The sequence below is a fragment of the Scophthalmus maximus genome, chromosome 5 (genome assembly GCF_022379125.1).
Source record: "Scophthalmus maximus strain ysfricsl-2021 chromosome 5, ASM2237912v1, whole genome shotgun sequence".
Taxonomy (NCBI): domain Eukaryota; kingdom Metazoa; phylum Chordata; class Actinopteri; order Pleuronectiformes; family Scophthalmidae; genus Scophthalmus; species Scophthalmus maximus.
Window position 1 is genome coordinate 26117231 of NC_061519.1, and position 27770 is coordinate 26145000.

The following is a 27770-nucleotide window of genomic DNA, read 5'->3' on the forward strand; positions in this document are numbered from 1 at the left end:
CTAAATCTTTTTCCTTACAGAGTTGCCGTCGTCGTCTTGTGTCAGCATGTCGATTCCCGCCAGCTGCTCCAACATCAGGCTGTTGTCACTCACCTGTGTCGAAGAAGAATAACAGGACACATGAACACAGCTGTTAAATGTATATGATTACACCGGGATACTGAGGACAAGTTAATATTCCCCCCCAAAAAAACTAATTTACATGTTTTTACATTTGTAAATGAAAGGAGGGGGATTTGTGAAAAATAAATGATATTAAAATTGTTGACGATAACAAAGGGCCATGCACACTGTAAAAAGATTGATGTTTTTTTAGAAATTTGTTATATATATATACAGTTGTGTGAGAATGTGTGTATATATATGTTTATGTCTATGTATATGAGTATGCATATGCATGTGCATGTATATATGTGTGTACATATGTGTGTGTGTATGTATACTTTATATATAAATGTATATATATATATATATATATATACACAATTGCAATTGAGCTCTTCAAAATGAATTGATCAAGAAAAATAAAGCGTAATGACTCTGCTGCCTCTGCCTTTAGTTCAAAACACAGAAAGTGAATTCTCCAACGCCACGACAACACAGAGAAGCCAAAGGTAAACATGGTGAATATCAACCACGTACTGACAGTGGAGAATACTCATCACGGTCAGTGTCGTCCCCTCACCTGCTCTGCGTTCATGGAGCTCATCTGTCCCGACACGTGGCTCATGTTGCCACCGTTGCCGGCCATGACTCCCAGGTTCATGTTGTTGTTGTTGTTGTTGTTGTTGTTGTTGTTGTGGCTGTTGTACATTCCTCCGTTGGGCTGTGTGGAGTACTGCGACTGGGACTGTTGGGGGTACACACTGACAGGAGACGGGCTGAGTTAAGAGAGCGCGTTCCAATATTCTCAAATAAAAACTCACAATCGTGTTTGTTTTTTCCAGTTTGTTTTTTCTACCTGTTGCTGGTGGAGATGTTGGCGGGCTGGGGCCATCCGGTGAGGTCGGCGCTTGGCTGGTAGCTGGGCGGGGGGCCGGCCTGGTTCGGGCCCTGGGGTTGGGGTTGCGGTTGGCCCTGACCCTGCAGCAGCATGGGGCTCTGACCCTGCCCCATCCTGGGGGACAACAGCGGGCTCTGAGGGGTCGCGGCGCCGCACGGGAAGCCCGACGCCGGGTCCTGGTGCTGCTGCTGCTGCTGCTGGCTCATCCCTGGTGATGGAAGCACAAAACGCCTCATGAGGTAATTGGACAAGCAGAGATGACACACGTTGTAAAAGTGTGCTACCTCTCATTTACGTTCAGATCCAGAGGGGACAGAGAAAGACAGGAGAGAACTTCAACGTTAATGCGGAAGCGCTGAACTGCCGCAAATCTGTTTCCTCAAATGTCTGGCGACACATTCTTTGAGTAGATTTCGACGTTCTTTAGAACGAGCACAGTCGCCTCCACGTGTCTCTCCGTCCTCAGCCTCCAATTCTCCCAGATGAGACGCAAACAACGTGTCACAGACCTCGTGTTAACGAGATAATCATCACGCGTAATAACCTCAGGTATTTTTTTAATCCCACTGCGGCAGTTCAGCGCTTTCCGTTCGTTAACATCCAACCCTACAGCTGAAAGAAGACAACAAGCACAACATGAATAAATGAAGATAACTAATATTTTAAAAAGTGAAAGAAAGAAGATTTGTGTTTCACCAGTGCCACCGCCACACAAAAATCCTACGGATCAACTTTGCACACAAACACTAATTTAGGTTTTAACCATGCATCCGATCAACTTAGACAAAGATCTTGATGTCAGCAGTCTGAAGAAAGACGATTAGATTTGATCACCGCCGCCACCAGAGAAGAAACATCTTCTAAGAGTCACACAAAAGACGACGGAGACGCCGCCGCGAGGCTCTAGTCGTGTACCTGAACCGCTGAACTGGAAGGCACTGTGCTGTGACGACGGCGGGCTCATTACGCCGCCGTACTGCCCGCCTACATTTCCCATCATGCCCTGGCTAGTCAGATGGCGGCTGGGGGAGAGAGGGGAGGAGAAGGGGCTGGAGGAGCCGGGGTGAGGAGGAGGAGAGGGCAGGCCGGTACCGTAGCTGGAGGTCGGGTAGGGGAACTGCTGCGGGTTGCCCTGCGGCAGACGCGGGTTGGTGCCGCCGACGGGCATCGGCGTGGGAGCGGCGCCGCCGCTGGGCATGCTGAGGCCCTGAGTCCGCATCATCATGGCACGCTGGTGGTGCAGGTGCTGCTGCTGCTGCTGCTGCAGGTGCTGCTGTTGGCGTTGGCGTAGGTGGTTGCTGAGGTACTCGCGCTGACGCTGGGCCAGCATCTGGGCGTTGAGGGTTCCCTGTCGGAGGAAACGCGGGAAGGCGGCGATTCAAATACGATGACGATTATTTGCTATACTTTTAAGAAATTGCAGGGGAAATTATGTTAGTTTACTTGGAGTAAATTGTTTGCAAGGAAACAATCAGCCACAAACAAACAAATCATAAAGTACAACTCCACAAGCCAATGCATCAAGATCAATGCCTGTAAATAAAGATGAAGCCAAATCATCTGGATCGCCCCCTGGTGGCCGGCTGCAGTATGGGCTCATAAACCCTGCCCCCCCCCCCCCACACAGCTTCTCATCACACCGATGTACGTTGAGGTGTTTTAATCTTTCTGATAAATTGGGATTTAATTTGATATTCGACGCGATAAAATTTGGGTGAAACGTCATGATTGACAGCTGAGACTGACTCGCGATTGGTCGGACTGGTGTGGCGGTGGGACCTGGGGACCGAACCGTGTCACCAGGTGCAAGATGGCCAGTATCCGAGGTCAGTTCGGTTGTATTTGTAAAATTTTCCATCTTTATTCACAGTCTGTGATCGAGACACTCGTTGGCAGAGTATTAAAAAAATCATACAACAACACACATTGAGAAGACACACGGACTGACCTGGTTTGGTACATTAGACCTTAGAGGTAGATTCATGTTGGACACTCCGCTCATCTGGTTCACCATTGGCTGGCGGTTCTACACAAGGGGATGGATGGATAGAGAAAACTTTATTGATCTCCTGTCAGACAGCAACAACACAGTATCAACCTGACGCGTCACGTCAGCATATAAAAGGTCGTCAAAATGTTTTTGCACATGTTGCTTTGGTTCATTTTTATTTTAAATGCGTTTGTTTTAACTATATTTGCCTGTTTTAAACTGTATTTTTTTGCTGTAAGGTGTCGATGAGTGCTGTGAATTATTACATTTTCATCCGTTGAGAGTTAAGAGTCGTCGTCAAGACTCCAGTATCCAGCAACACTATAAATACTTGCAATTAAATATATATATGGCATCACAAGTGTATTGTACTGTAAATATGATTTTGAGGAAAACAGCGTTCTAATAACATCCTGCATCTCCTGCATATCAAAGTGTTATTTCAGTGTCAAAGCCTCCGACGTCACAATAACTCATTTATGTATTTGCAGGAGAGTTTAGTTGAAAAAATGGGCCAGACTTTGACTTCACCAACAGAAATTGGTGAAGATTAATGTGCAAAGACAACAGCTGATGTGCACAGTGTGGTTTTCCCCCTCAACCCTCCACCAGGTGGCGGGCTACACTCGAAAATGACAGCAGAGCAATGGTCTGTTCACGTGTAAAGTCACAATTTAGAGATGAACCTCCTCAACACGAAACATCAACTGTAGTATCCCGTAAAAAAAACAAAACGTAAAAAGATATGAAGACACAAACACACTCAAAAAAAGAGAATAATTTGAAAATGTGCCAGATGCATAAAACAACACGGTGATCAAACACAGGAACATGATGGGGAGGAAAAGGGTTCATCAGAGAGGCAGACTGGTGCTTTAACAGCCAGGCACATGAGGTACAGTCAAGCAATCATCTCTATGACTGCGTGTATGATTCTGTGTGTGTGTGTGTGTGTGTGTGTTCAATTATAAGTGTCCCGGCAGCAGGGGAGTTGCTGATGAAGGCAGGAAGCTGGAGCACGCTTGTTCTTCTCTGGCCGCTGCTGCAGCCGCTGAGTTCGAACCCACTGAACCCTGCTGGCATCACGGTCGGCTCGCCGGCTTCACGCGGAAGAAGAGAAAACCTTTTTCCGAGTGTAGGCCGGTTACAAACAACACACTGGTGCGTTCGGAATCTGGGATTTTCCGCAGTTGCTGTTATGCCGTCTTGTTATTTGCCGTAGTGTTTTTTTCGTTTATTGATTTCCCGTTGTTTTTTTTAAATTTCCTGTTGTTGTTTTTAATTTCCTGTTGTTTTTTCTGATTAGCTGTTGTGCCTTCAGTTTTGCTATTGTTTTCCTTTTTGATTTGCCGTAGAGTTTTTCTTTGTTCTTGATTTTCCGTTGTTTTCTTTTTGATTTGCCATCGTGTTTTTTTTGAATTGCCGTTTCAAACATGACAGCAGCTCAGTAAATAAAGAAGCTGAAATATCTCAACACCTCCAGGTCATTGTTGAATTCTGAAGTTCTTTCAACCCTCAAAAGATTTATATGGTGAGGCCCTGATGCCAAACGATGCAACTTCAACTTTAAAAGCTGCAAACTCGGCGGCCGTTGGTGTAAAACACTTAAAACTCACTGACACTTGTGACAGTGACATTCTGGACCAAAATCTGTTCATGGCGGCGGCGTCTCGACAGAGAGCGAGAGGACGTGTCTGCTGTGACCTACCAGCTGCGCCTGGAGTCGGTGCTGCAGCTGGAGCCTCAGGTTGTTGGGCTGCGGTGGCACGACTGGACCGGGGGCCCCCGGCCTCATCCCGGCCGGCCGGGGCCCCGCGACCCCGGGCATCCTCATCATCGGAGGGTAACCGGCGGGCGGCATCCTATGCGGCCCCATGTGGCCGTGGAACCCGCCGTCGGGAGGGATGCCGCCGTAGCCCGGCTGGCCGCCGTAGTGTTGGCTGTACTGCGGAGGCTTCATGCTGGCCGCTGGGTCGGAGGAGCTGAGGTACGGGTCCTGGTCCAACACAGGACCCTGCAGGGAGGGAAGATGGTGGGATATGAGTAAGGGGGAGTATTTTTCCTTAATGTTTCCCACTTTCCAATACGTCACCAATTGATTTTCTTGTGCGGTTCTGGGGGCCTCACCTGTCCAGCCAGCGTGGGGATTCCCAGCATCTTGTCGATCTCCTCTAGACCCTCGTAGTCCTTCAGCACCGAGCACAGCTGGCTCAGCAGGGCCCCTTCGTCTGGCGGGCCCTCGGGACCGGCGGTGCAACACCCCATCCCGTCCTCGCCGTACGGCGGCCTAAAACAAAGATGCCTTGGTGTTAGCGTGGCTACAGACTCAAGGGTTTTTTAGACGAAAAAACCCCCCAATTCAAACCCTTTAAAGCACCAAGTGTCTAATTTTTATAATTCTCTGGCGGCATCTGGTGGTAAAGTTGCAATCGCACAACCGAGCGACCGACAGGGGACACCTCATGGCGGCGCACCGAATTTCAATTTCCGGCAGTGTCTGAAAATTAAACGTGAATGCGACGTATTCTGGAGCGTTTAGTTCAAGAACCATACTCAACACGAGGTAGAAAACATGGAGACTTACACGGAGGTCGGGTCCACCTCATGTAATTATATTTAACTCATATATGAACTTATAGTTATGGACAATATATTAAATTTCTGTGAATAAGTTTCTTGTAAATATTACACACTGTAGCTTGAACGGCTGCTGTTCATTGGCTGAACGGTTGAATCAACGCCATACCTGCCGTGGTTTCCGTAGTGATCCATCATCATTCGGTCGGGCCAGGGTGCAGTCTGATTGGGCGGGGCTTGTTGCTGGGGGTAGGCGGGGTTTGCCATCTCCATCTCTGAAAAAAACAAAACAAAACATGAAAATGTCAGGATCAGTTCTGGTTTCTGAAGAGGGTTTGTGTTTTTTTTCTTTTTCTCTCTTTTTTCCATCAATTTTTTGTTGTTGTTCCGTTCTCACCGTTTCCCACCATGTGCATGTTGACCATAGCTCTGTGTCCCGGCGGGCCCCTTGTGGGCAGCCCCGCGTTCATGCCGGGCACCATGCGACCGGGTCCCATCCCCTGAGCCATCATCGGCCCCTGGGGGCCCCAGCCCGGCTGCATGGGGCCGCGCATTGACCCGTTGGTCAGCATGCCTGAATTGGGGGGAGAAGAATACAGAAAATACAGAAAATAAAGATGTGAGAGGATGTGAGTTCCAATTTTTTTCTCAAAAAGGGGAGAAAAAAAAAATCCCGCCTCACCTGTGTTGGCCATTGCAGCGTGGTTGGCCATGCCTGTGTGACTTCCCATCATGCCTTGCTGCTGCTGCTGCTGTTGTTGTTGTTGTTGTTGTTGTTGTTGTTGTTGTTGTTGTTGTTGTTGTTGCTGCTGCTGGTGCATCAAGGAGTAGGGGCCGTTGCTCCTGTGTTGAGGATGGAAAGGCCTGGTGGTGTTGGGGTCCAGGGACATGCTCCTGACTTGAGGGGCACCTCGACCCGCCTCGCCCGGCCTGGCGCCGCTAAAACCTGCCGAAGGAAGGAGACGTGTTTTTCTTTTCCTTCTTAGATAATCATACACAGTATTGCACATATGTTTTTAAGATCCAGAAATCCTCATATGAACTCGTACCTGCAGGGCCAATGGGAGGGAAGGCTCTGTGCTGGCTGGGGGGGCTGCTGCTGCCGGTGGCGGCGGCGGCGGCGGCCATCTGCAGGATATCGCTGATGATGGTGTGTTTGTCCACAGAGGAACCAGGAGGCACGGAGGACGAAGAGGAGGACGACGAGGAGGAGGACGGTCCTCTGGCTGGGGGCCGGCCCCCGAACTGCTGCTGCTGCTGGCCGCCACTCTGCAGGTCCTCCAGAAGGTCCTCCAGCTCGCTGGTCTGACATCAGCAACAGCAAAAAATATATATATTTATCTATATATTCAAATGACAGACACACAGTGTAACATGATCTGACATCAATGACAGTGAGCCACATCCCTATCACATGAGACATCATGCTGGGACACTGATCTGAAAGTGTCAACGACATTTATAGACAAGAATTTTTTTTCTTCTAAAATTTTTCAGAAACAACAAATACACAACAATAACTTTTTTAAATTACAGGTAATTACCTCCGGCAAGGAGGTAATGTTTTCACTAGAGCGGCAACAGTTAATCGATGAATCGATTAGTAATCGACTACTAAATTAATCGCCAACTATTCTTATAATCCATGAATCGGTTTAAGTAGTTTTTATGCTTATAGTTTTTTTTATGTTTATATCATATATATAATTACATTAAAAGTGGAGTAGTCTTTGTCTCTGTGTTGTGGACGGATTCAGTTAAAAATGCCGAAAGGAGAAAGAAACGTATGTGAAATGAACATGCGAACTGGTATATTCACTATTGATAGCAGCTCAGTGTTACAGTGTAACTCAACCCGCCCCACACACACACACACACATACACACACACACACACACACACACACACACACACACACACACACACACACACACACACACACACACACACTGACAGGCATGGTTTCCTCCGGCTGTTTGGCTGATGAATAGAGGAGGAGCTAAAAATAAACTGCCGGCACTAATGAGGTCATGTGTGATGTACAATAAGACACAAAGTCACAGATCTGTGTGTACACACACACACACACACACACACTGACCTCGATATTACCACACATCAAGGGCATCATTTCAGACGGGGGATGTGTGGGAGATGAAAAGGATTCCATTGGCTAACGTTAGCCATGCAGAGTTTAAATATTTTTGTTGTGTTATGCAGCTTATTGAATTATTATGTCTACATGTCCCATGTCAGCGGCGCACGATCTCCGCAAAGTTTTGCTCAAACAACAAAGAGGCACACGAACGTTTCTTCTGTGTATGGTGAGCGCAAACGAAGACGTCCTTATGTTCATACAGGGGCAAATAAATAAAAAATTCATTAAAGCCGACAGCAAAGTCGGGTGGACGACACATAAGTTTACAGTTTTACATATTCCACATTCTGAATCTAGACACACATTTTCACCAGCACAAATACAGTGGAATAGAAAATGTACAGACTGGAAATGCGAGCACACACACACACACACTCTCATACACTCGTACACAAACCCACACACTCTGCAAACCGATCTTCTGCATGTTCTCATAACCGCCCCTGCAAAACCCTTTCACAAATGAAAACACTGGCTAACTCTCTCTGCAGCATGTTTTTTTCATCCCTTTAAGCCATATTTAAATGAAAACTCCAATCTAATTGGTGAATTAAAGCATTCCATTCACGTTTAATGAACACACAACCTCGCAGTCTTTCTTTCCCCAACATGGTTCTTCATCTTTCCGTTTCCTCCTGTTCCAGCTGGAACATCATCAGAAGAGTCTAACCCTCCACTTGAAACACCTTCCTGGCTTCGTCAGCTCCGACTCAACAAAGCCTCTTCTCTCATTGTACAAAGCACAAACCCCCGGGTTCCAGCTTCTCCTTGCCTCCTGCTCCGGAGGCTCAACTGTCGGACCCTCACTCCTCCTCCTGAACTCTCCCTGGAAACTGACTTCCAACTATGTGCCTGCACCTGCACTTTTCAATGAGCACAACAAGTGTCTGTCCACTGTCTGATGAATGTGACTGTAAACACTGACCTGGTCCGGCATGTTGAAACATCCCACTTCCTGTTTCTCCATCTTGACGCTGCTCAGCTTTGGGCCGTCGCCGGGTTCCATCTTAGCTGCTTTATCCAGGATACCGTTATCGTCCCGGTCCAGCAGGTAGCGTAGCAACGCGTTGTCCTTCTTCTTGGGGCTGCCCGGCTCCTGTTTGAGTTCGCCCAAGGCGCCCGCGGTGTTGTCACCTGCGGCCGACTCGGCGTCGGCGGCGTCTTTCCCGGTGGCTTCGGCCGTCAGCTTGGCCAGCTCCACGGGCGACGTGCTGTTCTGCAGCAGCCTGTGGAGGATTTTGTGTTTCTCCTTTAACGAAGTTGAGTAGTTGTTGTTGAGCCCGGCGCCGCCGGCGCCCCCGAGCCTGCTCAGCTGGTCCTTGCAGTTCTGCTCGTCCCCGAGGGAACCCGGCGGCGAGCCGGGGTCGGAGGGTTCTAACTTAGTGGTGAGGAGCTGGAGCAGCTTCGTGTGCCCTTTGGCGTTCAGGAGGCGGTTGGACGCGTCGCCGAAGCCGTCGGGCTCACCGTCCTTGCCGTCCCCCTGCTCACCTTCCTGGTCCTGGGACAACAACAAGTCTTGCTGCTCCGCGAAGGTTCCAAATAGGTCGGCCTCCAAGCCGGAATGGTTCTTCACTAGTTGGCCACTACCAGGGCTCTGAAGGCCAGCCAGCTTTCTGTTGGGCGAATCTGGATGTTGGCCCTCGGCGAGACCCTGGGTAACCCTGTGGCCCTGGCTGAGGGCTTGCAGCGCACTCAGGGAGTTGAACCCTTGGCCGTTTCCGGTGCTGCTGCACACGGACGCCGGCGAGTGGAGGCCGGCGACGGGCGAGAAAGAACCAGGGGGGTGTTGGGGGAGGTGAGGGCTACTGCAGCTGCTGCCGGGGCTCTGCCGATGACGGGGCGACAGCATCGCACCCTGGACCCCCGCAGTGACGCTGGGGCTTCCCAGGGCCAAAGGGCTGCCCAGCTGGAGCGCGTGGCCGTTTCCCTGAGGCGTGGTCGCCCGGCCCGACGCGGGCCCCAGGCCACGTCCGGGGGTGCTGGAGGCCGACGCGCAGTGGTGGCTGTTGCTGGTGACGCCGGCGTCGGGGGAAGGGGAGGGGCCGCTCGCGCCGGTCGGGGTCATCGGCTTCACCGTGCCCTGGCCACCAGATGCATGACCGGTCAAGCCGACAACGTTATCCCTGGAGGGAAAAGAAAAACAAGAATCAGACACGATCCAGTGTATGTCTGAGTAAATGAACTTTGACTCAACAACACACAATATGAATAACTTGTGCTGCTTTGAGATAGAATATGTACTTTTTTTTATTTGAATGACTGTTTTTCACATTGCCATTCACCTGATGAAGACCAGGTAGGGTAAAAATAAACATTGCTTGCTAATTCAACTACAATTATATATATATATATATATATATATATATATACTATGTGCACATGGGCTTTTTTTTCTTTTTCTAATAACCCGTTAACCAAAGTCATCAACTGCTTATTTACTTCCATTGTATGAGAAAGCTTTTCTCACTCATTTCTCACTTCCTTTCCCCCTCTGCTCTTTTGAAATCATAAACACAGTATAGTTCCTGTACTTATAAGACTCACTGCTTATAGTCACAAGGCCACATGAGGCATATTCTGCTCATATTCAGGTACACAATTTTAATCTGGGATATGACTCAAAAATATTCAATCAAAAGTGTTGATATCCGCCTGTTCAAAAACTGAAGTGACGGCGGTTACTCAAAAGGGCGTGACAGTGATATGTTCTGCCCGGAAGACGTTCAGTTAATGATGAATGGCGAGATTCTGTGCGTCCGTAAAAACCACGGCGAGGTTCAGTCAAACAGCCTTCAGCTGCAATTAGTCACAAAGAGAAAGAAAACAGAGCGCAGCTCCTTCACAACAGAGGACACGACCGAGGAGAGAGCGAGCGTTGAGAGAGAGAGCCTCGCACAGAGCTCCCGTTGTCCCGGAACTTGTGGAAGTTAAGGGGCAGAGGTTCTCGCCATTGCTCCGCCAATGCTCCGGGTAACCGTCCTCTGCCGTGGCTTTGTGTCCAAAGATCCTGACTCTGAGCGAGCGGCCGCGGGGAGGGAGGTACTGTAGACGGAGCTGTGTCAGTTTTTGGTCTATACATACGGCGGAAGCTCGTGATAACAGGCTCTTTGTTCGTTATCCTCACCGCAGTGACCCCCCCCCCCGTGAAAAGAGCCTGAGAGAGAACATGTGACGGACGCAGATCGCCTCGATTAAGACGAGATTCCCTTAAAAAAAAATATATATATATATCCATGTTATAATGCAATCAAAGTGATAAGTGTGTTAAAAGAGGAGGAGGGGTAAGTTTCCAGGGAAAAAAAAATATATATATATTCAAAAAACGTCGGTCTGCCAAAACTCGTGATTCATTACCGCGACATCGTCTAACTTGACTCGGGCTGAACGGGGGCGAAGAAGTTTGTGGCTTTCGCTGCAGGTTTGAGGAAGAAGAGCTCTCTGTTGTGTACCGGAGGGGAGATTTATCGCTCTTTGACCGCGCGCGGAAACCTCTGCCGCGGCCCGGGTGAAGGTTGAAAGGTCGACTTAAAGACATCGCTGTTGGCGGAGAAGATCACATGCATGTAAACGTGGTGAAGCGCGTGTCTGGAGCTCCAGGAACGTAAAGCTCTCGTCTCTTACAGGGACGATATCGGCAGCGCTCGACTGCCACAGTGGATTCAAAAAGATCTTGGGTGGTGGCTTTCTCGTTATAACGACGTATTTTTCTCGTTATAATGAGAAACTTTCTCGTCATGTCAATCATTTTCCCGGTGCGCGCGTTATTAAGAAGTCGAAATCTACTGGACGAACGTGTCGCCAAACGCTTCGGGGGAACAAGTCGACTTCGGCTTCTTGAGAACGTGCGCGGTCGCCTCCGCGCCTCTCTCCGTCCTCAGCGTTGCAGATCTCGTGATAACGAGAACGTTATCACGTTACGACGAGAAAATCGACGAGAAAAACGATCGAGTTGTAACGTGACACGTTCCCGTTACAACGAGAAACGCGAAAAACACCAAAGATATTTTTAATTCCACTGTGGCAGTTCTGCGCCTCCGTAGACAATAAACTCAACCGTGGGCTGTAAATATCTACATAGTGGAACAGTTGATCCGGAGGAAGTAAGAGACTCATCTGATGGGAAACAAGACTCTAGTCCAGCACGATGAATCCAGACAGTAAAAAGAACTAGTTCCCAGAATGACTTGAACCTGAGACATTGAGACTTGACAGGAAAAAGTTTGAGACCAACAAAAAATCTTGGATGATGCACGAAATATTTCTTAATCTAAATCTCATATTTTGCTGCTTCCGACCGAATTCATCCTCAGCTCATCTTCACTGTCACTTCATTCATTCATCTCCACGCCCACAGTGGCCCGCTACCTCTGCAGGATGTGCAGCGACATGTAGAGCTGCGGCTCGCTGGTGGCCGCCGACCGGACCAGCTTGCTCTTGGTGTGGGCCGAGACCGCGGTGCCGTCCGCCAGCGAGAATCTGTACATGGGGCTGAGCGCCTGGCCGTTCCTCAACACTGGGAAAAGACACAGACAGAAATTCGGACTCCAACAAAAAAAGGGGGCAGCGGAGGAATTTGATTTTGGACAATTCGATGTCTCTAGTTGATTTACCGTCTTGCTGGTGTTTTTTGGCGAAGGACATGTCGCCGTCGTTCTGCAGGTGGAACCTCTGAATGCAGCGTCGCACCAGGTCCTCCCAGCCCGGCTTCATGGACGCCCGCAGCAGACTGGTGTCCAGCGATGTGATCTTACCTGGACAGGTGGTAATCTTGCATTTTGCATTTGTATTTAAGAATGAAGTCGAAATGTGTGATTGACATTTTTGCCAGGTCCAGGGAACGCGGTGTTCTCGCGGCTTACGGCCCTTTAAAGTGAAATAAAAGAGTCACATAAGCTTTACATGATCCATTAGTTTAATAATTGAATAGTTATTCAATTAAGTGTATTGGATTAAAATCGCGTACTGCCCCTTAAACTGTCTGACCCGAGTTCCCGCCTCACCGAAAGATCTACAAGCTGCGAGAGAAAAAGTTGCTCCTGACGTCAACTGATTCATAAAAAAAAGAAAAGAAAATACAACCTCCGACGTCGTACAGTTATTTTCGATTGACTTCGATCTACATTGATCACAAACCTTGAAGGTCCTGCCGCGTGGTGAAGCTCTCGTACGTGGGCATCACGGGCCGCTCTTTGACGGGGACTCGTCTGGCCACGCAGATGAGACACGACTGGAAATCTGCAACGTTTTGTAAAAACAAAATACGTTACGAGCGACAGACTCTGACGTAAAGACGGCGTGTGTAGGACTGTGCATGCGGAGCTGCTACGTAGAGAAACAACATGATTTCAACTGGGACAGCCCCTCGCTCACTTTGCCCTCTCCTGGGTGGTGTCGCCCTCCTGATGAAGCTCCCCTCGTCAAAAAACACAAGGAAACAAGTTCTAACTATGACCTCTATGCTCGACCTTCAAGAGCGAGTCAGAGCCTAAATCTAAAATAAAAACGACCTCAACCTCGACCTGCAGCCCTCAGTCTGTGCACCAGACATCCTCCTCCTCCTCCTGTCAGGGCACAGGTCGTCACCACATCTGCTTGTCAGACATCTAAAATTAGAGACTCCCCTGTTCCCTGATGTGTGCATGTGTGTGTGTGTGTGTGTGTGTGTGTTTGATAAGATAAGCAAAATGACAAAGTACCACACACTAATTAGTTCCCTCCCAATGGAAGGGAGGAAAGAAAAGAGAGGTGTGGTGATGAAAGCAGGACGGGGCACAAGAGACGAGAAGGTGGAGGGAGGACGTGACGGAGAGAGAGTCAAGAAAGAGATGGAAATGAGGACAGAAGAAGAACATACATGCAGAGGTGGAAGGAAGAAGACGAGAGGAGAGGAAATACAAAGAGGGTTGCAATCAAGGGGCAGATTAAAAGAGACAAAATAAAAAAGAGAGACACTACGATAGAAGTCCGAACAGTAGAGGCCAGAATACGAGGACAAAAGAACTCTGTATGACAGTGTAGTTTCCAGGCCGTACCTTCCCCCTCCTCTTTGATAGACTTGGGTTCGGACACGGCGAAACACTGCATGGTCTCGTACTTCTGCTGCGGCGCGTCCTGCTGCAGGTCGGAGGTCGGCCGAGCCTCGCCGTCCACGTGGGGGTTGACCAACATGCGACAGTTGAAGGTGTGGCTGTTCCTGCCGGAGGAGTCGCCGCTCCGACGGTTCACTGGACGGTGACGGGAACAACACGGAGACGTCAGACGCAGGCAACAACAAACGTCCATGCGGGATTAGACATGAGAGCAGTTTTGAATCGCAGAAGAATTCTGTGATTGCCGTCAATAAATTGCCTTGAATAATTATTGATTAAAATGGGATATTGGGGTCGATTACTCTTTTCTGGAAATCTGGATCCCTCAAAATTTGTTATCGCCTGCTACCTGGGACGAGAGCTGTCATTGATACCACTTTCATGCAAGTTCATCCATAACTTTTTGGGCAACACTGCTAACAAACAAGCAAACAAACAGACGGACGAACCAAATTTTGGCGGAGGCCAAAAGATCGAGAAGTAAATTAAACTAAAAACTAAAAACAATAAATATTGAGTAAAGCTCAGGTTGACCTGTTGCAAACTATCTACCATGTAAAATAATTCAAATGTAAAGCTGTCGACAAATAACTACCGGCTGCTACACACGTAATCCCGGTTAATTAAGATGTCGGAAGTAAAAGTCCAAACGCCCGTTTGATCCAGGAAGTGATTTCCTTTTTTTTCCTCACCCAGACTCTTGGGCAGCAGGTTCTTGATGAACTCGGCGTGATCCCCGACGTGCAGCACGCTGTAGACGTTGGTGTTCATCAGCTCCTCCTGCTGGTAGCGCAGGTACTGACTGACGTTCTCCGAGACAAACACGATGTTGCCGTCCACGTTGACCACGAAGAAGAAGCCGTCCAGGGCCTGGAGGGGTCGGGGAGGAGAAGGGAAGGGAAGGCATGAGGAGGAAAATGAATCTGGATTCTCTTTCCGTTCACAATTATAGGTGTTGGCCTCGGTGTGTGTTAGTGTGTGTGTGTGTGTGTCTCTCAACTCAGCATTTTCCACATATATATGTACTGTACTGTGATTCGTCCTTTGGCCACACACACACACACACACACACACACACACACACACACACACACACACACACACAGACAACAAGCCTCCTACTGTAAATCTGCACAGGTTATAAAATAAAAGACAATAGAAGAGATCTCGGCTCCAAGCAGACACCTCAACCAATGATACGGCTGATGAAAGCTTTATATACTGTATCCTCTGTGTGTGTGTGTGTGTGTGTGTGTGCGTGTGTGTGTCAGGCTCCTCCTCTCCTATTCTAATCTGGCTTTTCAGTAAGGTAAGCTCATTGGGTCCCATGTTATACGTCACCGCACACCCGTTTAAACACACACACACACACACACACACACACACACACACACACACACACACACACACACACACACACACACACACACACACACACACACACACACACACACACACACACACACACACACACACACACACACACACACACACACACACACACACACACAGGAGAAGGCTCGATGACGCCACCGCCTGCAGCCGGGGGAGAACTCTCATCTCTCCGTGCCACTGTGAAGTGCAACACCATTTAAAGTCAGAGCGATGCTGCGATGGTGTCCGACGACGACGACGACGACAACGACAACGACGTACACAAAACCCCCGGCAGACGGAAGACAGATTTCCGTGTGCGCTGATGGCGGCGGCACTTAAGGACACACGCAGTAACTTCATTAAAACGGTTTCGCTTGTCTCCCTCTTGTTGTGTCAGTTGTAAAAAAAATAACGTTCTTAAAAACCACTTTGCAGGGTCAAACTACAGATCACAACGGCGTGTGAAGAAGTGCCAGTTTGAATCATCATCGTCCTCCCGTGTCCGTGTTCCGCCTCGTGTCACTATCGCCTTGACCTTTAAACTCCCCTAAGTGTGGCGGGTGGTACCCACCTCCAGCATCATGGGCCCGAGGGCGTCTTTATCCATGACGGCGCCTTGTCCCGTGGAGGAGACGTCGGCCTGCTGCACCTCGTCGTCGCCGTTCGCCACCGGAGCTTTGTCTGAAGAAGACAACGGGAAACATGGGAGAAAATGGGAGAATTTTAACTCAACAACGCATTAATGGATTTTCAACAAACCTGGAGGAAATATAACTCCAGATGATTTAACTTTTGACTTGATTGATTGTTCAAAAGGTCAAAGGTCAACAAAATATGCTCCAAAATAAACAATACGCCTAAATCCCCATCATTATGATGCCATATGACGAGTGATGTCATGAGGAATCTGAAAACGGTAGCAGGCAAAGAAAGAACAAAATGTAAGGCATTTTTGCATGCATCGCACGGTATGGAATGATGTCATCATGACATCACTACGAAGTCAGAAAGAGTACAAGTCATGCATTAACTCTCGCGAACCAAATAACGTGAGGGACACTTGTTTGGATTAATGCATCATCCGTTATCACAGGGTATAAATGATGTCGTCATGACATCGGTACAAAATGGCCTCATTACAATATTAAAAAGTTGTTGGTTTTTTTTGGGATGATGTCTTCAAAAACTCATCCACTCACACACTTTGTGTTTTACATGGATGACGTTCACTGGCTGCTCCCTCACTAACCCTGACTGTTGCTCGACGCTAACTCTGAACCAGAAGTCTCCCCGCCCAGTGCGATGGCGCTCCGTTAAAGTCGCAGGTTGGAGTAACGTGGCATGTCACACAGAGCAGGTATATCACCGAAGTCAATGCGCGGAACATCACACACACACACTCGCTCACTCACTCGCTCACTCACACACTCACACTCACACACTCACACACACACACACACACACACACACACACACACACACACACACACACACACACACACACTCACACACACACACACACACACACACACGTTGGATAGTCACATTAGAGGCGCCGGGCCTCCGCTCTCCTCCCGGACTGTACCACTGGACTGTTAAGCCTCCCGTGGCCCCATTAGGCCACATAGCTCACATTCCTGTAGTGGGACCAGAGTCATCAGCCCTTAAACCCCCCGTCACCGCGCAGCCTGCAGCGGCGGCGGTTGTCACGTAGGGTCGAAGACTGTTAAAGTCACAGCTCCTGCTTTAAATTTTTTTTTACATTTTATTTGTTGTGTTCACGGTTCCCCCTCGAATGGACTGACTTTTGTGAATCAATTTATGTGGATGGGAAACCCCCGGGGAGTTCCTATTTACCAAGAAAATCCTCACTAAAAGGAAATGGGGGCGTGTGTGAAATTCGACCCCCCCCCCAACAAAATAAGGCCCTATGTCCCGAACCAGAACCCAATTCCTGCCCTCACCCTAAACCTGGGTGGGGTGTGTGGGCTGAGGGGAAAATATTGTGTGTTGATTGATTTGAATTTGATTAACAAATCATGGCAAAACAAGAAAGAGATAAAAGAGTTAGTAGTAGTAATCAAGAATGAGGAATAACAAAAAAAGAAGTGTGTTTTGTTTTTTTAATTTGTTCTCTGCTTTTCAGTTTATACTTCCTGATCGGACACAAACACACTCACACCGTCATTACACAATCGCTCGTGATTCTTCGAAAGGGGACGGAGCTGACGGAAATCGCACAGTAAGCACAGGCACATCAAGACACACACACAGACACAGACACACACTCATCTCCTACACCGTAATTTGACCCTGTCGTTTCTGTAAATGGACACAAACACACAACCTGCAACCTGAAGATGTTTGACCACCACAAGCACAATACTATTTGCTTTTGCGTGTGTGTGTGTGTGTGTGTGTGTGCGCACGAAAAGGTGACCTTTTCATTTCACACGACAAAGCTACTGATGCTGATGTTATATATGTAACATTTGTTTGAAATTCATAAATAATGTTTCAGATTTTACTCATTGGTTAAACACTATGGTTGCTGGACAACAGACAGCTGTGTGTCTGTCTGTCTGTCTGTCTGTCTGTCTGTCTGTCTGTCTGTGTGTCTGTGTGTGTGGGTGTGTGTGTCTGTCTGTCTGTGTGTGTCTGTGTGTGTGTGTGTGTGTGTGTGTGTGTGTCTGTGTGTGCGTGTTTGTCTGTGTGCGTGTTTGCCTGTCTGTGTGCGTGTGTGTGCGTGTGTGTCTGTGTGTGTGTGTGTGTGTGTGTCTGTGTGTGCGTGTTTGTCTGTGCGCGTGTTTGTCTGTCTGTGTGCATGTTTGTCTGTGTGTGTGTGTGTCTGTGTGTGCGTGTTTGTCTGTGTGTGTGTGTGTGTGTGTGTGTGTGTGTGTGTGTCTGCGTGTTTGTCTGTGTATAAGTGTGTGTGTCTGTGTGTGCATGTAAGTGTGTATGTGTGTGTGTGTGTCTTTGTGTGTGTGTGTGTGTGTCTTTGTGTGTGTGCGTGTGTCTGTGTGTGTGTGTGTGTGTGTAGGGTGTTTGCTTATTCAGCTGTTGTTTTCAGACACAAACAGTGCTGCAACATGTGGACACTGACCAGCCGACCGTAGGGACAGAAAGGGAGGGAGGAGAGGGAGGGGGAGGAAATGAAGAAAGGAAGGAAAGAAAAGAAAAGAAAGGACAGGACAGGACAAAAAGACAAAAGGAAAGGAAAGACAAGGAAATACAAGGAAAGGAAATGAAAGAACAGGACAGGGAAGGAAAGACCAGAAAGAGAGGAAGGTTGAAAAGAAAGGAAGGTGAAGGGAAGGAGAGAAAGGGGCAAAGTAGCTGGAGAGTCGTCCTCTGCAGACTTACATCATGTTGGCCGGTGTTACATAAGAGCTGCGTCCCACTGTGTCTCTCCACCATCACACACACACACACACACACACACACACACACCACCATCATCATCATCATCACCACAGAGTCTCTGCTCACACTCGTCTCTCTTCACATCTCAGTTTGATACACGGGACAGAACCTGATTTTCCAGTGGGAGAAACATCATCTCATTAAAGCTCATTGGTCGATGGCGATGCCGTTGCTCAAATTATCATAAAAATCATGAGATTAATTAGGAGTGGCTCGTTACGACGACCCCAACCTCCTCTTTCTCCTCGGTCGCGGTCGTGAGGAAGACGAACAAAGATCGTCTTTCATTACCACATATTTGTCTGAGAGAGGGAAAAAAAAGGTTTGACATTAATCTTTTTCGCTCAGACTTTCTCAGCTCATTTCTGCGAGTCTACTCTTTATTAAAAAATATATATATGTATACATAAAATGACATTGCCTATCTATCTATGTACGTTGCCATGGAAATGATGACACTAGCAAGTTAGAGAAAACCCTACAAGAGCCAAGTAGAAGTTAAATCAATTTCATAGACAACAACAGTGATTTGTGCCAATGTAACTTCATCACGGACGTTCTCGTCTGTCCGTCGACGAAAAATGTAGAGAAACTGGGATTTTCTTTTTTTATTCTGCTTCTGGAAAAAACGAGCTTTTGCAATTTCTGGGAGTTTGTTTGAGTGGCAGGTCCTCACTCACCTTGCTCCTTGATCTGCCGGATCTGCTTCACCGTCTCCTTGAGGATGGCGCACTTGTCCGGCTTGACGTTGAGGTCGTCCATGTCGTTGATGTTGGCGAAGATCAGCTCGGCGAGCTCCTCGATGTATTTGTTCTCCTGCTCCCGGTTCCTCCTCTCCGTGCTCCTCTTGGGGCTGGGGAGTGCAGGCAGACGAAACCAAGAGGTTGAAATTAAGAGCGGACGAGTATTTTGCACGTCTGACACTTGTTTTGACTTGAATGTGCCGGCGTCAGCTGAGTGTGTGGCATTATGTCACTTCACCTGTGGACAAGTATGTGTGACGGCCGTGTAGTTATTAATTTGTATTTTTTTCTCTCTACCACCTGAGCTTCAAACATTCACGCGTTCCCATTGTGACCTCAGTGCCTCGTCGTCACTACAACCTTCTCACATCGTCCCGCACGGTGAAAAGCACAGTGATTTGTTTCCTCTCATATGAAACACCGTCTGTTAAAAATGCCGATGCAGCGTTTTCCTCAATCCACCTGCAAAGAGTCTCCGGAACATATTTAACAAACCCTCCCTTCTCTTCGTCTCGCTCCCGGACAAACACTGAATCCTAAAAGATTCATAAACACACGTTTTTGTCATTTATGGCCCCGGTTCTGACTCGGGTATTAACATCCTGCCTGAGAGTTCCGATTCCAAGTGGACAGCTCTGAGTTCCGTCAGTTCACACCTGACACTGAAATGTGTCCTCAGTGTGTTTTTTCCTTTCACCGCTCACTGTTCACTTGTTCCCGGACGTTAATACCCGATCTGAACAGGTCTCGAAGACAAATCACAGACGACCCTGGAGGCGTTGTGGCTGTAGAGCGCAACGGTGAGGTTCCCGGAAGTGAAAATCCCCATTCATATATTCTCCATTGACATTTATTAGCCATAATGTCGTCACAACCATCCGAGGTCGACTCACTGCGAGCTAGGAGGTTGTGAAACGATGGAACATGAACCTGTAGAAGCCACGAGTCCGTATGAAATCAACCTCGTTTTGAGAAGACCATGTTTTATTTTGCGATGTCATTGAGAAATACTACAATAAATCCTACTAGTGTAACATCGACGTCTCTGATTGGTGGAGATCGCTGTTATCATGGAAACGCTTATTACACCAGCGCGAACTTCATGTCGGCGAGTGATGCCGCGTTCCATTGTACTCGGAACTCGGATTACAGACCTCCGAGTCGGAGGTTGACACTCGAACGCCTCCTCGAGTCGGAGGAACCCCACCAACCCTGACTTCTGAGCTCCGAACGCCGAGTTCCGAGATGTAATGGAACGCAGCACGAGTTACTGGTACCACTGAACTCTACGGTCGTTACACACTTTATACGCTCACAAGCTGCAACACATCACAAGACTCAGAGAGTGATGATGATGATGAAGGTTAAATTCAAGAGGACGCTAAACTGTTGATTGGAAATCGTTGGAAATGCATTCGCAATGGATTATGGGACGAGTCGTTTCCTTCGCTCTTTAAATAATTATGCACACGGTCTTGTACCTTTTGCCTTCATTTCCATTTTCCAATAAATTGTTTTGCTCCGGATAAAATGTTTTATGGTGACGATTCATCGCGTAGCTGATTTGTCTTGGTTCCAGGGTTGAAACTCTTTATATAAGGCTTTTCTTGAAATGTCAATGAATGGGAAATTCACTTCTGGAAACCAGAGGCGTAAAAGAAATTAAAAAGTGGGCGGTCACTGTTGCGCTCTACTGGGAGGAAGGCGTGTGTTGATGTGAAAGTGAGGAGGCACTGAGACGGATGGACGAAGGTCTTCACCTGGGACCCGGGACGTCTGACTGACGGTCCTTCCTCTTCAGAGACTCGCCCCCTCTGGGGGGCTCCGGGGTGTCCCCCCCACCGCAACTCATCTTCAGCAAATATCAGCACCTGGACACAGACAGACAGACAAGACAAGACAAACTGAATCTCCGGCCGATACTTCTGTGACGTCCGCGATGTCACGACGTTGTACAGGGGGGCGCGGCTAGCAGCTAGTCTGACACGCCCCTTCAAACGAAGTAAAGCGAGGACGGAGGCCAAAACTTCCTTCATGCGCTGGAAGCGGCTGACCAATCGCAACAGCGGGGAGGAGCCGGCTGGCCAATGAGAGGAGACTGGGCTTCATTGGGAGGGGGAGGGGCCTTAAAGAGAAAGGAGCTATAAAACCAAGATTTTCAGACAAGAGGCTGTTAAAGAGGAGCTGCAGGAAACTGAAGTGTTAACTGAACATTAGAGCATGTGAACCGTTTCAAGTAATAACCCACATTAAAATTATTAACCTTAAATATGAGCGTAATATGTGTCCTTTTAATATGAAATACATATTTTGCCAGCAGTTTTAAGGAAACAGTGATAACTGTTTGAACAAAACAAATGCAAGTTGGACACTTAATACATGCAATTATATTTTGACACTAACACTTTAAGTACAGGCCTCAGTTCTTTGGCAAATTACACCTTGAGCTTATGAATCAAAACATGTCTAAACAGCAATATTTTAAGTTTAATAATAAACTACGTCGGGTTCAATGCAGCACAAGCGCAACTGAGCATTGTGGAAAATGAAAACCTCTCCACCGACGGTGGAAAGCGTGCGTCGGCTGCACGACTCTCTTAACCACAGGATCATAAACAGACGGGAAATTCACGTACACAACACGTTTGAGCGGCGCATAATCAAACAGGGGAGCGTGTTCGTGACTCATGAAAACAATGTGCCATTGTATAATGTGGCCGCCGGCGGCGATGTGTGGGAGGCCCCGGTGGGAAAACAAGTAGGTGTCAATAATTGCCCTCGGTTAGAAACAGCTAATTCGTCCAAGCATTCAGACGTACTCCTCCGTGCACATATCTGCCGCCCAGGTTGACGTCTCCAACGGGAGTCGATGTTGTCGAGGGGCCGGACGGTGATGTTTTCATTATCCCCAAGCCACCGTGTGACGGTACAAAAGGAAAGTCGGGGGGGTGGAAAGAGATTAAAAGTAAACACCCAGTGGCAGGGAGACTTACATATGGTCACCTCATGCTGCGAGAGCCTCTACCTCCGACCCAACTGCGGTCCGTCCTGCGTTTGTCTTTGTTGGACTTTAAAGGGGCAGTAGGTGATTTTGGAGAAAGCTCGTCGCTGTCTTTGTCGTTGTTGATGTTTTGACTAAGGGACGATAGCGATTATTACTAATCTTAGAGACAGACAACCGATATTTAAACCGATATTTGTCTGTGTCAAAAGAGGTGTCAAAAGGTCAAACCGTTGACACATGACTTTAAAGCATATCTTAAACTCACAGAACCTTTCAACATGACCTGAACGCACAAAGTGCAGGGAGCTATCTTCGGCAAAAAATCACGTCAGTCGACAAGTGGAACTGGCAGTTATCTGCACGCTAGCGAAGTCAATGGTGCTGATGTGAAGCGGTCGATCGGTCGGATCGATACTGGTTTGCTTTTGGGGGGGGGGTTCAAGCTTTTTCTCTCTGCGGGCGAAAAAAAACTTACCGTCTCCCGACGAGACTTTGACAGGACGGTTTTCCCAAAATAGACATTGAGGAAATATGTCAGATAATCCACAAAGCAAGATCACAAACTGAGGCAGAGAAAAGTTGCAGTTTGGAGGCAACTAATTGCCCTCATCATATACACAATGGAACACACACTGATGAGGCGGTGTCTGTCGGGGCGGTATAGGCCTTTAAGGCCCTTCAGCGGGGCCAACGCGTCACCTGACCGTTACACAACAGACAGTCTGTGGGGCTGATACTGAGCAGATGAAGGCAGGAAACTGGGATAAGGGAGAGGGAGAGAGAGAGAGAGAGAGAGAGAGAGAGAGAGAGAGAACAACAGGGAGGGAGAGGGAGAAGAGAGACAACGAGATGGACGAATAGAAGAGGGGGAAATGCAAATGATGTATAAAGGGAAAAAGGGTCCAAACCGAGGAACAACGGGTTCATTTGTGCAACACTTTCTCACACATGACGTCAAGTCGACGAGTGTTGCAAATAAGACAAGTGGCTGTTGGACGGGGACGATAGTAGAGGAGAAGAGAAAAATGGGCCAATCAGGTTCTGACGTCACCAGCACAAGATGGCGCCGCCCGCACCCAAGATATTTCAGCGTCATTTTCGCCATCCATCTTTAATTACAGTCTCTGTTTTGTTGTTTCAATGTAGTTATCAGACAGTGAAACTGAGCATTGACCGTATGTAAAAGACGGACGACACGGCAGCGCCCCAAAAGTGAAAGCCAAAACATCTGGATCGCCCCCTGGTGGCTGGCTGCAGTATACGGCCACCTTTGAGTGGAGATCTTTGTGTTTTCGTCTACTCGTAAAACGTGACCAGGCCACTCTTACCGTGCAATATTACCTTGAAGCTGCACACTGAAATGAGTTTGTATTAGGCAGAGCCAAAGAGAAAATGTCCCCAAACAGGAATGAAAACTGAGTTTAGAATCACAGACGTAACAGACGTCAACACGTGTAATCGTTTCAATCGTTGGCTCAAGCACATGGGCCAAAATTCGAGAGAGAGACACATATGGCACACACACACACACACACACACACACACACACACACACACACACACACACACACACAATGAATTAACACTAATGTAGCCTGCGACAAAAGCCTTTAGCCCCCGTTCAGCCCAATACTAACGCAATCAGAGGAGCCGAGAGCTTCGCAAAGTGAAGCCATGTAAAAAAACAAAACAATCGGAGCTGGAGACGAGACGAGACGAGGCCGGAGGGTCAGAGCGGCCATTAAGGAATTAAAGCCCGGGGCCATGACCACAGCCTCACGCTTAAGTGGACTCTGTCTCCAATGGAAACCGTCGCCCCTCAGCTTCTTTGTTTGGGGTTTCAGAAAAGAAAAAAAATCCATCCAGTAGTGGACGGGGAGAGGCTTTAACAGGTTCCTCTGTGTCCCAGGAAAAGATTGTCTTTTACTGTAAACCAACCTTTTCTTTTTTCTTTTTCGCAGCGATCCACCAGAAGGATCACGCCGGCGCGACAGACACCTGCCGCTCCACATTTCTCCACCTTGTGATTGAGTTGCGATCAACTCTTTGACTCTTTTGTGAGAGTTCTTACTCGCAAACGAGCAGATGAGTCAGACAAAGTGGAGTTTTAGTTTCTTGCCCGTCGTGGGAACAGTCGTGTGTTTCTCTGTAGTGTCGTATGTAAAGAGCATTGAGATAGTACACGGTGTGAGTTGGAGCTGTACAAATGAATTGAATATATGAATATTGAAAATTGAAGGAACACGATGTCCTGACGCCACATACGTGGATATTATGTGAGGTGGGAATTGATATTTGTATAATTTTCTTTTCCTTCCTTCTCTCTCTTTTTTGGGGGTTGAATTTTATATATATATATATATAATTGGCATGTGTTTATTTTTTTAATGAACTACAATCCCTTTCTCATGTAGAGATATTGTCTTGTATTTCATATTGTACTGGCAGTGTGTAAACAATACATTTTTTCCATTTCTCAAATAAAATGTTTTTTGTTTTTTTAAATGAAGCCAATTTCACAAACAGTAATAAAAGTTATTTTTCTCTTTTTTTGGTTTTTGTTCTGTCCAAGCACTAACTCGTGTGCACACACAGACTTTGATTCTCACTGTTAAAACACAATTTCCAGTCTAAAATATGTCATTTTATTTTGAATATAATCATCTTGCTGGAATCACTGTTTACAGCAACAGTGTTGATATCGAATAACATTAGCACCAAGGTTATGATATGACTGAAATGTTGAAGGGTTCATCATGCCGACCTTTTCTTTCATCATAGTTCACAGTATAGCCGTAGTAAAGTGCAAATAGTTGACTTGATACAGGGAAATGTCCAAAGGGGAAATAATAAAACCTGTTAATCCATTGAACCGTGATGCCTGCGTTCTGTAACGCGGGTTCAGGTGGGTTCTTTTTTCTTCTTCCATTTATTTATCCATACACCGTCTTTCTGGTCTGTTCAGTTTTCAAGGAATACCCCGGTAGTTTCCACTTCCTGGTATGTTACATGTGACAGGGGAGCAGGTACAGGTGTCAGATTACAGCCAGATGGAGGTCAGATGACAAGACGGAGATAAAGAAAAAGAGAGCGGTGCAACCTATTTAGCAGTAATTATGATTGGTTGGCAAGATAGCGGAAACTATGGGAGATAAATAAGGAGAGAATACTGTACGAGGGGACGAGCGCAATGAATTCATACAGAAGCTGCATCGACCAACATTTGCATTCGGGAGCTGCGCCGCACAAAATGATAGTTGTCATGGAAGTGAACCACAGGGTTGTCGTCCTCCGGCCTCAGCTCGCAGAACAGTTAGAAAAAAAAAAAGGAAAAGAATGAAACACTGACCACGCCAACACTTGCGCCGGTCCAACCAGGGCTTCTCGGGCGATCGTGGCACCTTCCAGAAGATTTGCAGTTCGGTCTGGAACTTCAGAGACGTTGAACAACATGTCCACGATGATAAATCCAACTTTGAATGGCTTTTAGGATCATTTATCCCGTTTTTTAATGATGAAAAGAGGCTGCTGTTGTTGTTAGCGGTCCCAAATTTGCCCATCGTGGGACGAATAAAGGTATATCTTATCTTACTAGTCGTCCATTTTGGATCGTTGGCCAATCGGAGGCTTCATTACAGACTTTTTACCAATCAGACGCCGTGGTGGTGACCTTTGATTTTCATTAGTACGAATATTTTTTGAATCTTCATCATTGTTGTTCTGTGTCATTTTAATGAGATTCAAGTTTAGTTGTTTTTTTCTTTTGTCTCTATGGTCATTTAACTATTTATACATTCACGTGACATCACCGTAGCGTACGTATTCCAATAGCCTATAGGTTGTTCCGAAAAAGAATATGTATATAATTTGACTGTACAGTGCAGGGTTTAGAGTTAGACAAGCATTATTACACTAGGAAATGTAGCTTCGGCTTCAAGCCCTGGGTTATCGAAGCTTTGAGACGACCTAAAAATATAGTTTAATTAATGTACAGGTTTTGTTTTTCAATCTGAGGAGACGTCGCGGTGCCGGACACGTGGTCCCTGATATAAACACGACGGCGGTGACTTAAGAGGTGGGACCCTCCATCCTCCCTTTGGGCTTCTGAGCCATGTCAAGGCCGCAGTCTAAGCTCCGCGAACGCTCTCATCACACACACACACACACACACACACACACACACAATAACACACACACACACACACACACACACACACACACACACACACACACACAATAACACACACACACACACACACACACACACACACACACACACACACACACACACACACACACACACACACACACACACGGACGGTAGATTTAATACCCGGCGGCGGCTGGATTAGGAACAACCGGCTCCTCCGACGCTGCAGGGCCCTGCGCTGCGACATAGGGCCGTGTGCGTGTGCGTCTCTGTGCGTAAGTGTGTGCGCGTCAACGCGGCCAATCTCTGCTGTGCGGTGATGCTACTCCTCTGAGCCTACTCCTCTGAGCCCGGCGGCTTTATCGTCGGTGGCTTTGCCACCTGTTGCCAGGGGCAACAAGCATGTTGTTGATCCATAGCCGGCTTAAGACAACTTGAACTGCGGACTTCCAAGTTATCAGAGTACAAAAGAGGATGGCTACCGCGTTCCTGAAAAGGTTCCTGGGCGAATGTTCCCCGTCAGCTGCGTTTCCTAACTCAGATCTCCGAAATCGACACAAGGCCTAAACTGACACGCTGTGTGAAGTGTTAGGACCGAATATAGATTATTTAAGATTGACCAGTTCATTGCCTACTCATTCGGCGCCTAATTTGTGAGTGTAAAGATATCAAACCTAGCGAGGTGTTGGTCAGTCACCGTTGACTGTACGATGGTTATTTTTCTTCCTATGAAAACATGAGTACTGTACGTGCACTGGTCTGGATTTGAGAATCAAACATATTGTTCTTTTGCAACGACTCCTCAGACTCTACGCAAAACACCGAATTGTGATGCTCGTCGTCGTCGTCGGGCAGTCGACCGGTTGTGTGTTTACACATTTAAAATGTGGTCACCGTGACGACAAGAACAGCCGGCCCCTCCCACCACCTGGCAGAACCAAGTCCTGTTTTTCCTCATTGAATTAGTTTCCAAAGACGCCTTTGCACCGGTGTGCTGGAATGGAGAGCAAACACCACCCTGCGAGTCGCCCGCTAAATTCAAAGCCGCACACTTCGACGGACCCACTCCGCCTCCCCCGCCTCAACAAACACAGACTAATTGGTGTTTGAGTAACAGCACAGGTCTAAACTTTTCATTTAGTCTCATCTGAGCGCTAGTCCCTTTTATAAAAAAAAGTCTACTTTTCGTTACTTATTTGTTTTGGATCTCGTCGTCAAACGGGGTTAGTTAGAAAGACACGATCGGGAAGGTCGTG

General features: G+C 47.5%; 1 protein-coding gene across 3 annotated transcripts in view; it reads right to left on the bottom strand.

Annotated features, from left to right (window-relative positions):
- LOC118310893 (nuclear receptor coactivator 2-like) overlaps positions 1 to 27770 on the bottom strand; it is a 46595-nt gene that overhangs the window by 4687 nt on the left and 14138 nt on the right. For 2 of the 3 annotated variants that reach the window (XM_047331922.1, XM_047331921.1), the window contains 20 exons: positions 21121 to 21231; positions 19298 to 19470; positions 15766 to 15875; positions 14510 to 14687; positions 13761 to 13952; positions 12862 to 12963; positions 12339 to 12479; positions 12094 to 12241; positions 8654 to 9851; positions 6620 to 6875; positions 6253 to 6516; positions 5968 to 6144; positions 5740 to 5845; positions 5121 to 5280; positions 4702 to 5007; positions 2952 to 3029; positions 1919 to 2351; positions 962 to 1211; positions 686 to 866; positions 19 to 93 (listed from right to left, as the gene is read on the bottom strand). In XM_047331922.1, the coding sequence (XP_047187878.1) occupies positions 19 to 93; positions 686 to 866; positions 962 to 1211; positions 1919 to 2351; positions 2952 to 3029; positions 4702 to 5007; positions 5121 to 5280; positions 5740 to 5845; positions 5968 to 6144; positions 6253 to 6516; positions 6620 to 6875; positions 8654 to 9851; positions 12094 to 12241; positions 12339 to 12479; positions 12862 to 12963; positions 13761 to 13952; positions 14510 to 14687; positions 15766 to 15875; positions 19298 to 19470; positions 21121 to 21212 (4620 nt within the window). In that variant the 5' untranslated portion in view covers positions 21213 to 21231. The remainder of the gene's footprint in view (positions 1 to 18; positions 94 to 685; positions 867 to 961; positions 1212 to 1918; positions 2352 to 2951; positions 3030 to 4701; positions 5008 to 5120; positions 5281 to 5739; positions 5846 to 5967; positions 6145 to 6252; positions 6517 to 6619; positions 6876 to 8653; positions 9852 to 12093; positions 12242 to 12338; positions 12480 to 12861; positions 12964 to 13760; positions 13953 to 14509; positions 14688 to 15765; positions 15876 to 19297; positions 19471 to 21120; positions 21232 to 27770) is intronic. The other variant, XM_047331923.1, reaches the window with a different exon arrangement.